The sequence below is a fragment of the Ipomoea triloba genome, chromosome 15 (assembly GCF_003576645.1).
Source record: "Ipomoea triloba cultivar NCNSP0323 chromosome 15, ASM357664v1".
NCBI classification, from domain to species: domain Eukaryota; kingdom Viridiplantae; phylum Streptophyta; class Magnoliopsida; order Solanales; family Convolvulaceae; genus Ipomoea; species Ipomoea triloba.
Window position 1 is genome coordinate 23153423 of NC_044930.1, and position 13531 is coordinate 23166953.

Consider the following 13531-nt stretch of genomic DNA (forward strand, 5'->3'; position numbering starts at 1 on the left):
GAATTGTATTACGAATAGAAACGTATGAAATAATATATTTTATTACGAATTGTATTACAATATTTTAATGTACAATTGTATTATGAATAGGAATTGTATTATCATATTTTACAATATTACGCAAACCTTAATAGTATATAATTATTTTGGGTGGAAGTTAAAATTGAGAATTTTGTTTTTATTAATAGTATAGATTGCATTGCAGGGAAATATATGTACTGTATTATTACGATTAGTAATTTTAATCTAGAATTTATATGAATAAGAAAGTAGGGAAGAATATATTTTATTATGATTTGTAATATCATATTTTATAACATTACACAAACCTGAATAGTAAGGAGTGTTTTGGGCGGTAAGTTAAAATTGAGTATTTTGTTTTTATTAATACTAGTATTTTCGCCCGTGCGTTGTACGGAATGGATTTGCTATAATATTTTAAGAATATTTAGATCGATATACAATTATATAAATTATAACATCAAATATTATATAGCGCAATTGATGAAATTTGTTGGACCGATTATGTTTTCTGATGTTTTCCTTACTTGAATTAAAGCAAATAATTGTCCAATTACCCGTGCAATGCACAGATAAATTTGATGCACAGATAAATTTTTTATTATATATTTAGATAATAAAAATAAAGATAAAATTATAAAAAAAATTATATTGAACATGTATATTTATTTGATTATAAGATTAGTGCAAAAGTATTACTCAATTAATTGATAATATATGACTTGTTTGTCTACAATTATCTTAAAAAGATCAATATGTAATATGACTTATGTAATTATATTATTACTAAAATAAATATGGGAAAAATTAGAAATAATTTAATTATAATTGTAATTATTATAAAAATAAATTCAACGACCAATGTTTAGTTTAATTATCATAATAATTATTAGACAATTATTAATAGTCAATTACACTAATATATGTGAAATTATACTTTTATAACTTAAGTATATTCATGTCCACTGTATCGCATTTAGTTTTTTCTTCCTCCTCGATAGTTGAATGAATTAATTGTAATTATTATAAATAATCTAACAACACATGTTTAATTAATTTTTTTTAAGTTTAAATAATTTAAAGTTTTCAAAAGGAAAGTGTAATTAACTTTCTTAAAAGTTTTTTAAAAATAATTTTTTAGTCAATTACTAATGTCTTTTTCCTTTCCAATTTGCCTAATTTCCATTTCTTTTTTCGTGAGAATATTTTTATATTTTCAATCAATTAGTAAAATCAGTTTTATTTTCCATTTTATCTTTACTATTGTTTGGGCGGAAATTTCACAAAGGATTATTTTATATTTATTAATAGTAGTATAGTTATAGAAGTATAGATAAGTATTTGAATTATTATTATTGATGTAAATAATAATTAATAAATTATTTTTTCTTATAAAATTAGGCCAAATTTGTTTTCATTATTCTCATAATTATAATGGTTTAATTATTGTCATAATTTGGTAAATAAAATTTTGTTACCAATTAAACTTTATTAATTTTTTACCAATTAATTAATAACATTAGTTTGTGCAGTATAGAACACATCCAGTATAGAACAAAATTTTAAAAAGAATTTACCAATTAGTTGATTGCTATCCACTCCTCTAGGAGCCTTTAACGATCCAAAATCTTTAAATTTGAACATGTGTGGAGCCTTTAACGATCCAAAATCTTTAAATTTGAACATGTGTTTAGCCTTTAACGATCCAAAATCTTTAAATTTGAACATGTGTTTGTAAATGGATGCAAGTTTCCTAAGGAAGATCATGAAATTTAAAAAACCAAGCAAAAAGCTTTTAAAAACTCAAAAAAAAAAAAAAGGCAGCATACTAACAACATAAAAAATGCATAACAATAAATACAAAATAAAGCAATATGACCAAACATGACCATGATTTTATTCCTATTAAATAAAACAATACAAAATTGAGCAATATTAAATTAAATAAAACAATATCTTGACCGCAATAACAGAATTTGCAGATTTGAAGGTGGAGATGTCTGGAATAATTGCACTGCGTTTTGCGTTTCTCTTTTAAAGTTCACAATATAGGATTAGGGATTTATATAAAGTTGTATCTTATTACAATAGAATTGTAGTATGATAGGAATTGTAATGTAGAATTGTGATACAATAGGAATTGTAATGTAGAATTGTACAACGAATAAGAAAATAGGAAATAATCGCATCCTAAATATTGTAGGACTGTTTTGGGTGGGAAGCTTAAAGTGAGGATTTAGTTTTTATATATAGTAGTGAGTATGATAGGAATTGTAATGTAAAATTGTACAACGAATAGGAAAATAGGAAATAATCGCATCGTAGATATTGTAGGACTGTTTTGGGCGGGAAGCTTAAAGTGAGGATTTAGTTTTTATATATAGTAGTGAGTATGATAGGAATTGTAATGTAGAATTGTACAGCAAATAGAAAAATAGGAAATAATTGCATCCTAAATATTGTAAGACTCTTTTGGGCGGGAAGCTTAAAGTAAGGATTTTGTTTTTATATATAGTATAGATTGTAGTATAGGAATTGTAGTATACGAATTGTGTTAAAATTATAGTATAGGAATTGTAGAATAGTAGACTTCATTTTGTAGTATTGGATTTCGTGTTTTAATAACAGATTTATTTTATACAAATTGTATTGAAATTGTAGTATATGAATTGTATTGTTTTAATATTATTCTATTGTTTATACGAATTGTATTGGAATTGTAGTATAGGAATTGTATTGTTTTAATATTATTCTATTGTTTTAATATTATTCTATTATTTTAATTGTTTTAATGTACAATATTTTGGACAGGAAGGAAGATTTCGTTTTGGAGGATTTTGTTTTTATATATATAAAGATAAAGATATAAAGATTATAGAATATAGCTAGAATTATAGATTATAGATTATAGATTATAGATATAGATATAGATTATAGATTATAGATGGATAGATAGATTATAGATGGATAGATTATAGATTATAGATTATAGATTATAGATTATATATTATAGATTATAGATTATAGATTATATATTATAGATTATAGATTGCATTGCAGATAAATATATGTACTGTATTATTACGATTAGTAATTTTAATATAAAATTTTATTACAAATAGGAACGTAGGGATGAATATATTTTATTACGAATTGTATTACAATATTTTAATGTGCAATTTTATTACAAATAGGAAATTGTATTAACATATTTTTACAATATTACGCAAACCTTAATAGTATAGGAGTGTTTTGGGCGGAAAGTTAAAATTGAGGATTTTATTTTTATTAATAGTATAGATTACGCAAACCTTAATAGTATAGGAGTGTTTTGGGCGGAAAGTTAAAATTGAGGATTTTATTTTTATTAATAGTATAGATTGCATTGCAGAGAAATATATGTACGGTATTATTACGACTAGTATTTTCACCCGTGCGATGCACGTAATGGATTTGTTATAATATATTAAGAATATTTGGATCGATATATAATTATATAAATTATAACATCAAATATTATATAGTGCAATTGAAGATATGTTTTGGATCGATTATGTTTTCTGATGTTATTCTTGTTTGAATTCTAACAAATAATTGCTTAATTAATAGCTAATGTGTAGATGTACGCAAGTGGTGCTGGAACTTTAGAGATTTTATATATCATTGTTTATGATTTTTATAAATTAAGCAAATATGCTCGTTCTCAAGTAACACAGTTATAGTATTTAATTGCTATTATAATTCATGTGTATGGAAGATATATTTTTGTGTAGATATATTGCAATTTTGCCATCTTGGAAAAAAACATAATATCACCGGTTGTATTTACACATTATTGAAAACCTCTTTGTAAACAACATTGGTAATAGCAATACAATCTTGTCCATCCTCGTCTAGAACTAATTAACACTTTCAGGCTATCAGGATGCGTGACTTGGGAGAAAGCCATGTACAATTGACCGTGATTAAAAACTGGTTTTTTCAGCAATAACCCAACATAAGTTAGTGTTCGGCCATGGCTTTTATTGATAGTCATGGCATATGCAAGCATCAATGAGAATTATTTATGCTAGAACTTGAAGGGCAATCTCGTATTAGAAAGAGTGAGAGATATTCGCGGGATAAGAACTTTGATTCCTTCATGTGTCCCATTAACTATTATTGCTTCAACAATGTGATCTGCCAATCTTGTGATGATGAGTCGCGTACTATTATAAAGACCAAGAAAATGGTCTTCTACAATAACATAACAGGTGCACCGACCTTTAATTAATGTCAATGAATGATTAAGAAAATCATACAATCTCAAAGTATTTAAGAATTTAGGAGTGTGTACTTCTAATAGATTTTCATCGTCTGGTTCTACCTTACACAAAGAGTTACAACTTAAATATGTTCGTCCTTTTGCAATATTCATGTCACACATGTACTGATTTATTTGATCAACAACATCTAAAGTCGGCGAGCGTATCACTGACCTTCCAACTGGGATTCATCAAGCGTGCCATATCTTAAGCTTGAAATTTTAAAAAATCACTTTTAATATAATCAAAGCATTGAGTCATAACAATATTGACACTGAAATTTTAATTTTATAATCTACATGTATATATTCTGTGATTTTTTCAATATAAAACATATCGATTTTACCAATCACTGAATTTCAAAATGTTTGGTTTCAAAAAAAAAAATCAAAATGTTTCAGATTCCTAGGTATATATAAGTAAAACTCACATCTAAAGCCTAATTTTTTTGTCAATATTTCATACATATAAAACAAGTCTCTGACTATTGCTAGAAGTTAGTAACCTTGAGTCTCACATACAACATAAAGCATTATGTGATAGTGGGTAGTAACTTTGAGGTAAGACCATTCAAGCANTAGTGGGTAGTAACTTTGAGGTAAGACCATTCAAGCATATAAGCATGTTTCGAGCTTGTTTCTATGCTCTCAAAATTCAAATCATCATAATGGCATCAAATAATAAACAAAAATATATCAGAATATATATCTAAACTGTTAATTCAAACTTCACTTCATATCACCAAATGGAGTGTATGGCGTTTTGGAATGATGCTCATCCAAACTGTTGAAATGCGATGTCCATAATCGTTGATTGGCAAACTACTCATACTTCATATTTCATCAAAGCATCCGTTTCTTATGATATTATGATTTATAACATATAAGAATCGACAAATAAACTATAGTATAAGTCTTCCTTGCATGCATCAAATATCACAAAAATTCAGTGTTCTAAAATAAGTGTATAAATGCAATCAATAAGTATAACTATATTAGAGAAAAATTCACCTGGGAGTAATGGGATAATAAGTTCAGTAATTGTTGGTTGACCGTAGAGCGTTGATATTCACTGGACAAATAACTGTTGGAAAAAATAGCATAAAATGACGTTTTAGTGGGTATATTGTAGTACAAATATATGTGGGATACTCTTTCGATTTAGGTTGGGTCAAAGTGGACTTGGGTTCTTAGTAGTTAGATGAAAAGTTTGATGTATTGTACGCTCAAAAAGGATAATGGGTGAATGAGATATTGGTTCTCAAAGTTGACCCATTTGAGTTAGAAAAATGGAGAGAAAAAGCTTTCAAGTAACTTTTGTCCCACATTGGTTTAGAAAGTGAGTTTGCAGTTTGCACAACTACTGATACTGGTTTAGAAAGTGAGTTTGCAGTTTGCACAACTACTGATACAAGAGTCTTTCTAAGACTTATTGAATTGTATAGCATAGAGCCTCTCTCTCGCGCGCAGGAGGGTGCAGACCAAATCCAAAAATGAACTTGAAAAGGCTTGACTCGTGTGCACCGACACGGGCAGGCACGAATGTCATTCAGAAAATTTGGCAACATCTATAAGAATATATTTTATTAGGAATTGTATTAGTATATTTTAATTTACAATTGTATTACGAATAGGAATTGTATTTCCATATTTTTCAATATTACGCAAACCTTAATAGTGTAGGAGTATTTTGGGCGGGAAGTTAAAGTTGAGGATATTGTTTTTATTAATAGTATAGATTTCTTATAAAATAAATATTCTTCAAATATATTATTAATAAGAATTGAATCCTGATCATTTAATGATAATTTACTTTGAAAAACACATACACTTTAAGAAGTACTTATATATTTAGTGAGAAAAATATTTTTCAATAACTTATATGTTTTTATTAATAAATACTTATATATAGTTTTAAAAATATAAGGAAACTACAAAAATAGTTAGAAATACTTTAGTGTTATAATAATTTGTTTCAAAATTAAAGTTGATATTAAATAAAATTATAAAAAATTAAGTTGTAACAGAGTCAGTAGCACTCAAAAAAAATTATAAAAAATTAATAAATTGATATTAATATAATAATAATTACATAATAACATATATAGTAATTATTTCTTTGAAACAAACTTATATAATAATTAATTAATTTTTTTTTGGTGAGATGGAGGGACCCCGAGATCCCGATAAGATTAGCGACGTCTACACGTCACTACACTAGCCGCATCGCGTTGAAGTAAATCGAATTGTTAGTATATATGATTTGATAGATCGAATTGTTAGTGTATAAGATTACAAAATCGAATTAATGTTTAATTAATGAGCCTAAACAATTACTAATTTGAAAAGATTTGATAGATCGAATTGTTAGCATATATAATTATTATATGGTAAGTGAAAGGATTTTTTTAGTATAAAAACAGTACTACAAAATTCAATCTTTCCCAACAACAACGAAGTAAAAACTAATTATGGCTTCTTCGCATTGCATAATTCTTATTATGTTCTTCATTCTCTTTAACTGTTGCTCTTGTAGAAATATTTTTAATAATGCAACTTTAACTGGATTTGCACCTCCAACTGCAACATGGTATGGTTCACCCGATGGACATGGAACCGGTAAACTTATTTATTTATTATGAGTATATTATTATATTACATTAATATATTTGTTGCTTTAGTGTCAATGTATCATTGTGTGAGGCACATTACATGTTACTCTCTTTTAATTACATCTTGTAGATTCTAGAGCTTGTGGATATGGAGATGTAGGCAATCCTCCATACAATTCCTTAATAGCGGCAGGAAATCAAGCTCTATACCAAAGCGGTAAAGGCTGTGGACAATGTTATGAGGTATCTATACTATTAATAAAAACAATATCCTAAGTTTTAACTTCCCGCCCAAAACAGACCTATAATATTATGGTTTGCGTAATATTGTAAAATATGGTAATACAATTCGTATCGCTAATACAATTGTAAATTAAAATAGAATTCCTAATAAAATATAATCTTCCCTACGTTCCTATTCGTAATACAATTCTAGACTAGAATTACTAATGATAATAATTCAGTATATATATTTCTCTGCAATGCAATCTATACTATTAATAAAAACAATATCCTAAGTTTTAACTTCCCGCCCAAAACAAACCTATAATATTATGGTTTGTGTAATATTGTAAAATATGGTAATACAATTCGTATCGCTAATACAATTGTAAATTAAAATAGAATTCCTAATAAAATATAATCTTCCCTACGTTCCTATTCGTAATAGACTAGAATTACTAATGATAATAATTCAGTATATATATTTCTCTGCAATGCAATCTATACTATTAATAAAAACAATATCCTAAGTTTTAACTTCCCGCCCAAAACAAACCTATAATATTATGGTTTGCGTAATATTGTAAAATATGGTAATACAATTCCTATCGCTAATACAATTGTAAATTAAAATAGAATTCCTAATAAAACATATTCTTCCCTACGTTCCTATTCGTAATACAATTCTAGACTAGAATTACTAATGATAATAATTCAGTATATATATTTCTCTGCAATGCAATCTATACTATTAATAAAAACAATATCCTCAGTTTTAACTTCCCGCCCAAAACAGACCTATAATATTATGGTTTGCGTAATATTGTAAAATATGGTATTACAATTCCTATCGCTAATACAATTGTAAATTAAAATAGAATTCCTAATAAAATATAATCTTCCCTACGTTCCTATTCGTAATACAATTCTAGGCTAGAATTGCTAATGGTAATAATTCAGTATATATATTTCTCTGCAATGCAATCTATACTATTAATAAAAACAATATCCTAAGTTTTAACTTCCCGCCCAAAACAGACCTATAATATTATGGTTTGCGTAATATTGTAAAATATGGTAATACAATTCCTATCGCTAATACAATTGTAAATTAAAATAGAATTCCTAATAAAATATAATCTTCCCTACGTTCCTATTCGTAATACAATTCTAGACTAGAATTGCTAATGGTAATAATTCAGTATATATATTTCTCTGCAATTTAATCTATATTATTAATAAAAACAATATCTTAAGTTTTAACTTCCCGCCCAATATTGTAAAAAATATGAAAATTTGGCATAATTCAACCCGCAAGCCCAACCAATTTTCTGAACGACATTCGTGCATGCAGGTGTCGGCGCACGAGTCAAGCCTTTTTAAGTTTATTTTGGGATTTCATTTGCACCCCCCCTGCGCGCGAGAGAGAGCCTCTATGCTATACAATTCAATAAGACTTAGAAAAAGTCTTATATAAGTAGTGGTGCAAACCACTTCTCAAACCAATGTCGGACAAAAGGTTTTTCTCTATATTTTTCTAACTCAAATGGGTCAACTTTGAGAACCAATTTCTCATTCACCCATTATCAGTTTTGAGCGTACAATATATCAATCTTTTCGTCTAACTACGAAGAACACGAATCCACTTTGACCCGATCCAAATCGAAAGTGGACCACACATATATTTGTACCACAATATTGCCAGTAAAATGTCATTTTATGCTAATTTTTTTCCAACAGTTATTTGTCCAAAGAATATCAACGTGTTGAAAGAAGAAGATGATATATAGTGAAGGGCAATATCATCTTCACTATATATCATCTTCTTCCTCCAACACAACGCTTTACGGTCAACCAACAATTACTCAACTGATTATCCCATTCCTCCCATATAAATTTTTCTCTAATATAGTTATACTTACTGAATATCAAAATATAAGTGTTCCTCAAGATCATGCAATAACTATTCGAAAAGTAATTAAATTAATGAATATGATGCAATAATGTAAAGTATCTACCTATTGCATTTATACACTTATTTTAGAACACTGAATTTTTGTGATATTTGTTGCATGCAAGGAAGACTCATACTATAATTGCATTTATATACTTATTCATACTCATATTCGATGTTATAATTTATATAATTGTATATCGATTCAAATATTTCTTAAAATATTATAACAAATTCATTCCGTGCAACGCACGGGGGTAAATACTAGTATAAACTAAAAGATACTAGTATAAACTAAAAGATATGTATTTTTCATGTCAATATGATAAAATAGTTTTGTTTTATTTTATGTCTTTATATGATAACCTAATTATATAAGAAATGAGATTTAAATGGAGATATATAATATGAGATGAAGTGCAACTTGTTACAAATTTACACGGAGAAATCCTTTGTCTTGTTTTTATGTGTATTTAATTAAATAATTTGTTTTGTTTGGGAACTAATTGTACACTTTAGGTACAATGCAACTCAAATCCAGAATGTTCAGGAAATTATGTGAAAGTTTATATAACAGATGAATGTCCCGGTGCATGCAACGATCAGCCAATTTGGTTTGACTTGAGTGGAACCGCTTTTGGTGCATTGGCAAAGTCAGGTGAAGCTGATGCATTGCGCAATGCTGGAAAGATTCAGATCTCATACCAAAGGTAATTTCAATTTTATAATGTTACATCTAGTGCGTTAATGTGTATTGCTTAGTGTTTAATTTGGTACAATTTGATTTTGCAGTGTGGGATGCTAGGATGTCAGTAATGGCAATGATTTGTCTCATATTCAAATCAAAGAAGAAAATTCAAGTCTCATTTTGTAAAATTTATATTTCATCATAATAAATTAATGCCACCAATTCTGTGATTTGTTGGTTTAAAATTTTATATAAAAATATTTTGATTTAATATATATTAAAAACTTCAACTTCAACCGTTACTGTAACTTTGCAGTTACAACTCATAAATCATCAATTAAGTTTTGAATTTTTTTTTTAAAAAGATCTATATTATAGATTTTCACGAATTAATACATAAATAGTAAATATTAATATATCGTAATTAATACATAATTACTGTAGTTATATTTATTTATACACACGTACACATATAATAATTATCAATTAATATATATCGTGTATACCCATGTAATGTGAATGATATGTTGCGGATCTCTTCTGTCTTAGCCAAAGATTTTGAGTTTGAGCCCAACGAATACAATTACCTTAAAACACAAGACATGATAGCATGCTTTGTCATCCTTCGAGGTTCTAGCGACAAATATATATCATGTATGTATGTATATTATATAGAAGCGACAACTAATATAATTAATACATTATATATATATATATATATATTAATTTTACTAGTAATTCTCCAGTACAATGCACATATAGAATCATATCATCATATCATATATCATATACTCTATATAATAGCAAAATGTTTTTGCCAATGATTGCTTCCCGCCTAAAAAGGAACGGCATCGTTTTTACTGTCTAAAAAGCTTCTGCTAAAAAGCTTCTGCTATAACCTTTTGTTACGTATTAAATGTTTTGGTCTGATAATTATTTTATGCTTTGATGCTTTAAAAATCTGAACTGCCACCCCATTTAATTACACTGTCTTGCCCGTTCATTCCCAAAGAAACATTAATAACAAATATTTAATTACATCATCCTCTTTGATCAGATTTCAAATATAATAATCAAATATTCAAATATAAATACTGATTAATATTCTTAGTAGAATATCAACAGTCTCGCCAATTAATTGTGCCTAATCGCCTCTTCAATCTCCAATACATTATTAAAAACCTACAATTATTACCGTATGTAAGTAATGTAAGAAAAGAATGTAAAATCCCTATAAATACATTACAAATCTGAAAGCCAACGAGCCAATTGTCCACACGAATAAAGCACTTAAACCTCTCTGCGAATTTGTGAATCACCTTTGAGGATGCCTTCTCAGTATGTATATGTAAAAGAAATAAGAGCTCTACAAACTATGGGAGGTTGCTGAGTTAGATGGAGTCCCAGCAAGTATTTTGTATAAGAAATACAATCAGGTATATTAATATTCTATACTTATTGGTTTATCTATCTAAACATCTACCTCTTTTTTTGTTAACAATATTTTGGAGATTCATGTTGATATCCCGCCAGAACTGGAGACACTGATTGGCATGGCTATGCTGTTCAAGATTGGATTTAAGAAAGACCAACAAAGGGGTACTACCTCAGCCTCAGCTTTTACTGTGATTAGACTGGTAAGATATGAACTATTAGTTGATACCTATTAGTTGAACACCAAGACAATGACTTGATTTCTAAAATGATAGAAGAGGATAAGGAAGATGTTGATGACTTTGAACAGGTAATCTAACCACTATTGTCAATATGGTTGAAATTTGTTTAAATATGTAGTCTAAACTATAGATTCATAGTTAGGATTTATCTCAAGCTGTTGAAGTGAACAGTTCATGCAGTGTTGTTCTTCACATCTCAGTTGCTGTGAAAAGTGAGAGTATATCATGGTAAATCTAAATTATAGAGCAAGTTATTCTAGATTATAATGTTTTTATTATGTGACACTATGCTCTGAGACTAAGAAAATGAGTTTTATATTTATCTACAAAAACATTCAAAATCAAATAGTAAACTGACAGTTCTATGTTTATTGCTTAGGCATCAAAAGGGGTAATAAATGCTTACGTTTTTCCATTGTCTTACAGATTTTGTAGCTTTAGTTCAGTCCTATTCTTTCATTTCTTCGTTGTCCAGACTCAAGAGACATGATTTGTAGCTAATTACACATAAAAATAAAGAAAAATCATAATAGAGTAAATAAGATACCAAAATAAAGATCCAATAAATTTCTACTTCTGTTTAAACAAAGAGATCAGAAAAAATTTGCATTTGGGCACATGCTAGGCATAGCGAAACACATTAAAAGAAGGCAATTGATGGGACCAATACTGAACAAATAAAGGCATAGCAAAAGCCACTGAAGTATCCTACACCCACTAAAAGCCAGAAAAACAGTATAGTAAAAAATCAAAATCTAGAAACATAAATAAATATAATATAACGTATGTAAATTAATCAGGGCCAAAGGAAACAGCAGCTCTATCAATCAAGGATATATAGAAGTAGAATTGACATTTGAAAGCTGAACTGTTATTAAATTAACAAACGAAGCTGGTTTTTTTTTTTTTTTTATAATAGTTGAGCTTATGCCACAAATTTGCTTTTAATCAATTTAAAAGAAACGTTGATGAGAGCAAACAATTTAAAGTAATGCTGTTGAATTACCATAGCGTGTGACGAGAGGTAGTGGCCCTGGATTGGCGACCGACGTTGGGGCCTCGGAGTGTGTAACCGGTTGCTTGAAGGGAGAAATTTGCTAAACTGAAAGAAGAATATATAGATGAAGGGAGAAAACAGTAATGATGGAAGTTAAAAATAAAGGTAAAACCCAAACCCTGATTGGAAGTTGTACAAGAATTTTGGGCTTATAAAAACATGCACTTTACAATAAAGTGGTTCAAACACACCACCTGTAGTCCTGTACAATGGGTTGTCGCACAGGTATGCTGAGAGTTGGGGCTTCAAACTCGAAAGCGTTGAGGGCAGAGAGTCGAAGGCGCCTAGGGAGGAGAACCGGAGAGGCTGTGATATAGAGAGAGACGATGAGAGCGTCGAAGCCGAGCCAGAGCCGTCGAAGGAAGTGAAGCGGAGACGCCGATGCAGCGAAACAGAGAAAGACGATGAGAGAAGTGAGAGGCCGAGGCAGACGGCGACAGAGAAAGTGGGTAGGGTTAGGATGTTCTGGGTGTGTCATGTGTGTATAAATTATTTTTTTTAAAAATAGGATAAAGATGATTAGTTTACATTTATTGAGATTATTAATTATTGTTTAAATTATTTTTTGATCCATCTTCAAAGATTTAAATTTAATCTCAATATATGAGAATTTAACTGTATGTATTATGTCCTTTCAAAAGAAACTATATGTATTATGTTTGAATAGTTCGATTTTGTTTGTGTTTGTTGAGTTGTACATATTTTAGTGAAAAATTCATTAACTTATCAAATTGAAGAATTTTGATTAGTTGACCAAACCTAATTATTTTTATTAAATTTTCCTTAAGCAAAAAATTTTGGTCCAATAGTTCTTTTCGAAACTATTGGTTAAATGAATTAACAAAAAGGTTAACCAAAATTTTGATTATATATAATTGAATATGATATTTGGACTTTATAATTTGTGATTTTATATTTGTAGTGATGTTATGGTGTCATCTGTGTATATTTTCTTATATAATTATATATATATATATAATTAGTTTAAAGGTATCATT

At 28.3% G+C, this 13531-nt stretch overlaps 2 protein-coding genes across 8 annotated transcripts; one reads left to right on the top strand and one right to left on the bottom strand.

Annotated features, from left to right (window-relative positions):
• Positions 1-6488: 6488 nt before the first annotated feature.
• On the top strand, positions 6489-9826 carry LOC116005893 (putative expansin-B14). Its single transcript, XM_031246126.1, has 4 exons — positions 6489-6532; positions 6861-6943; positions 7067-7179; positions 9632-9826. The coding sequence occupies exons 1-4, from the start codon at positions 6489-6491 to the stop codon at positions 9824-9826; spliced, it is 435 nt and encodes a 144-aa protein (XP_031101986.1).
• A 951-nt stretch (positions 9827-10777) lies between these two features.
• LOC116006136 lies at positions 10778-13026 on the bottom strand. 7 transcript variants are annotated; one of them, XR_004095063.1, is made up of 4 exons: positions 12728-13010; positions 12483-12578; positions 11883-11973; positions 10778-10982 (listed from the first exon to the last, which is right to left on the bottom strand). XR_004095063.1 is itself a non-coding variant. In XM_031246413.1 (3 exons), exons 1-3 carry the CDS (start codon positions 13009-13011, stop codon positions 11314-11316), a joined length of 501 nt encoding a protein of 166 aa, XP_031102273.1. In that variant the 5' UTR covers positions 13012-13026; the 3' UTR covers positions 10778-11313. The 7 variants fall into 7 exon arrangements, 5 of the variants coding, with proteins under 5 accessions (XP_031102273.1, XP_031102276.1, XP_031102274.1 ...); XR_004095062.1 differs by having other exon boundaries at positions 11883-12578; positions 12728-13013; XM_031246413.1 differs by lacking the exon at positions 11883-11973 and having other exon boundaries at positions 10778-11434; positions 12728-13026.
• Positions 13027-13531: the final 505 nt, after the last annotated feature.

Coding starts and splice junctions, on each gene's coding strand:
- LOC116005893 (XM_031246126.1), top strand. CDS start 6,489: ATGGAGGGACCCCGAGATCCCGATAAGATTAGCGACGTCTACAC. Junction 6,944..7,066: donor ACCCGATGGACATGGAACCG/GTAAACTTATTT, acceptor TACATCTTGTAG/ATTCTAGAGCTTGTGGATAT. Junction 7,180..9,631: donor GCTGTGGACAATGTTATGAG/GTATCTATACTA, acceptor TGTACACTTTAG/GTACAATGCAACTCAAATCC.
- LOC116006136 (XM_031246412.1), bottom strand. CDS start 13,011: ATGACACACCCAGAACATCCTAACCCTACCCACTTTCTCTGTCGCCGT. Junction 12,582..12,727: donor CCCATTGTACAGGACTACAG/GTGGTGTGTTTG, acceptor ATATTCTTCTTT/CAGTTTAGCAAATTTCTCCC. Junction 11,435..12,482: donor ACCTCTCGTCACACGCTATG/GTAATTCAACAG, acceptor ATATCTTACCAG/TCTAATCACAGTAAAAGCTG.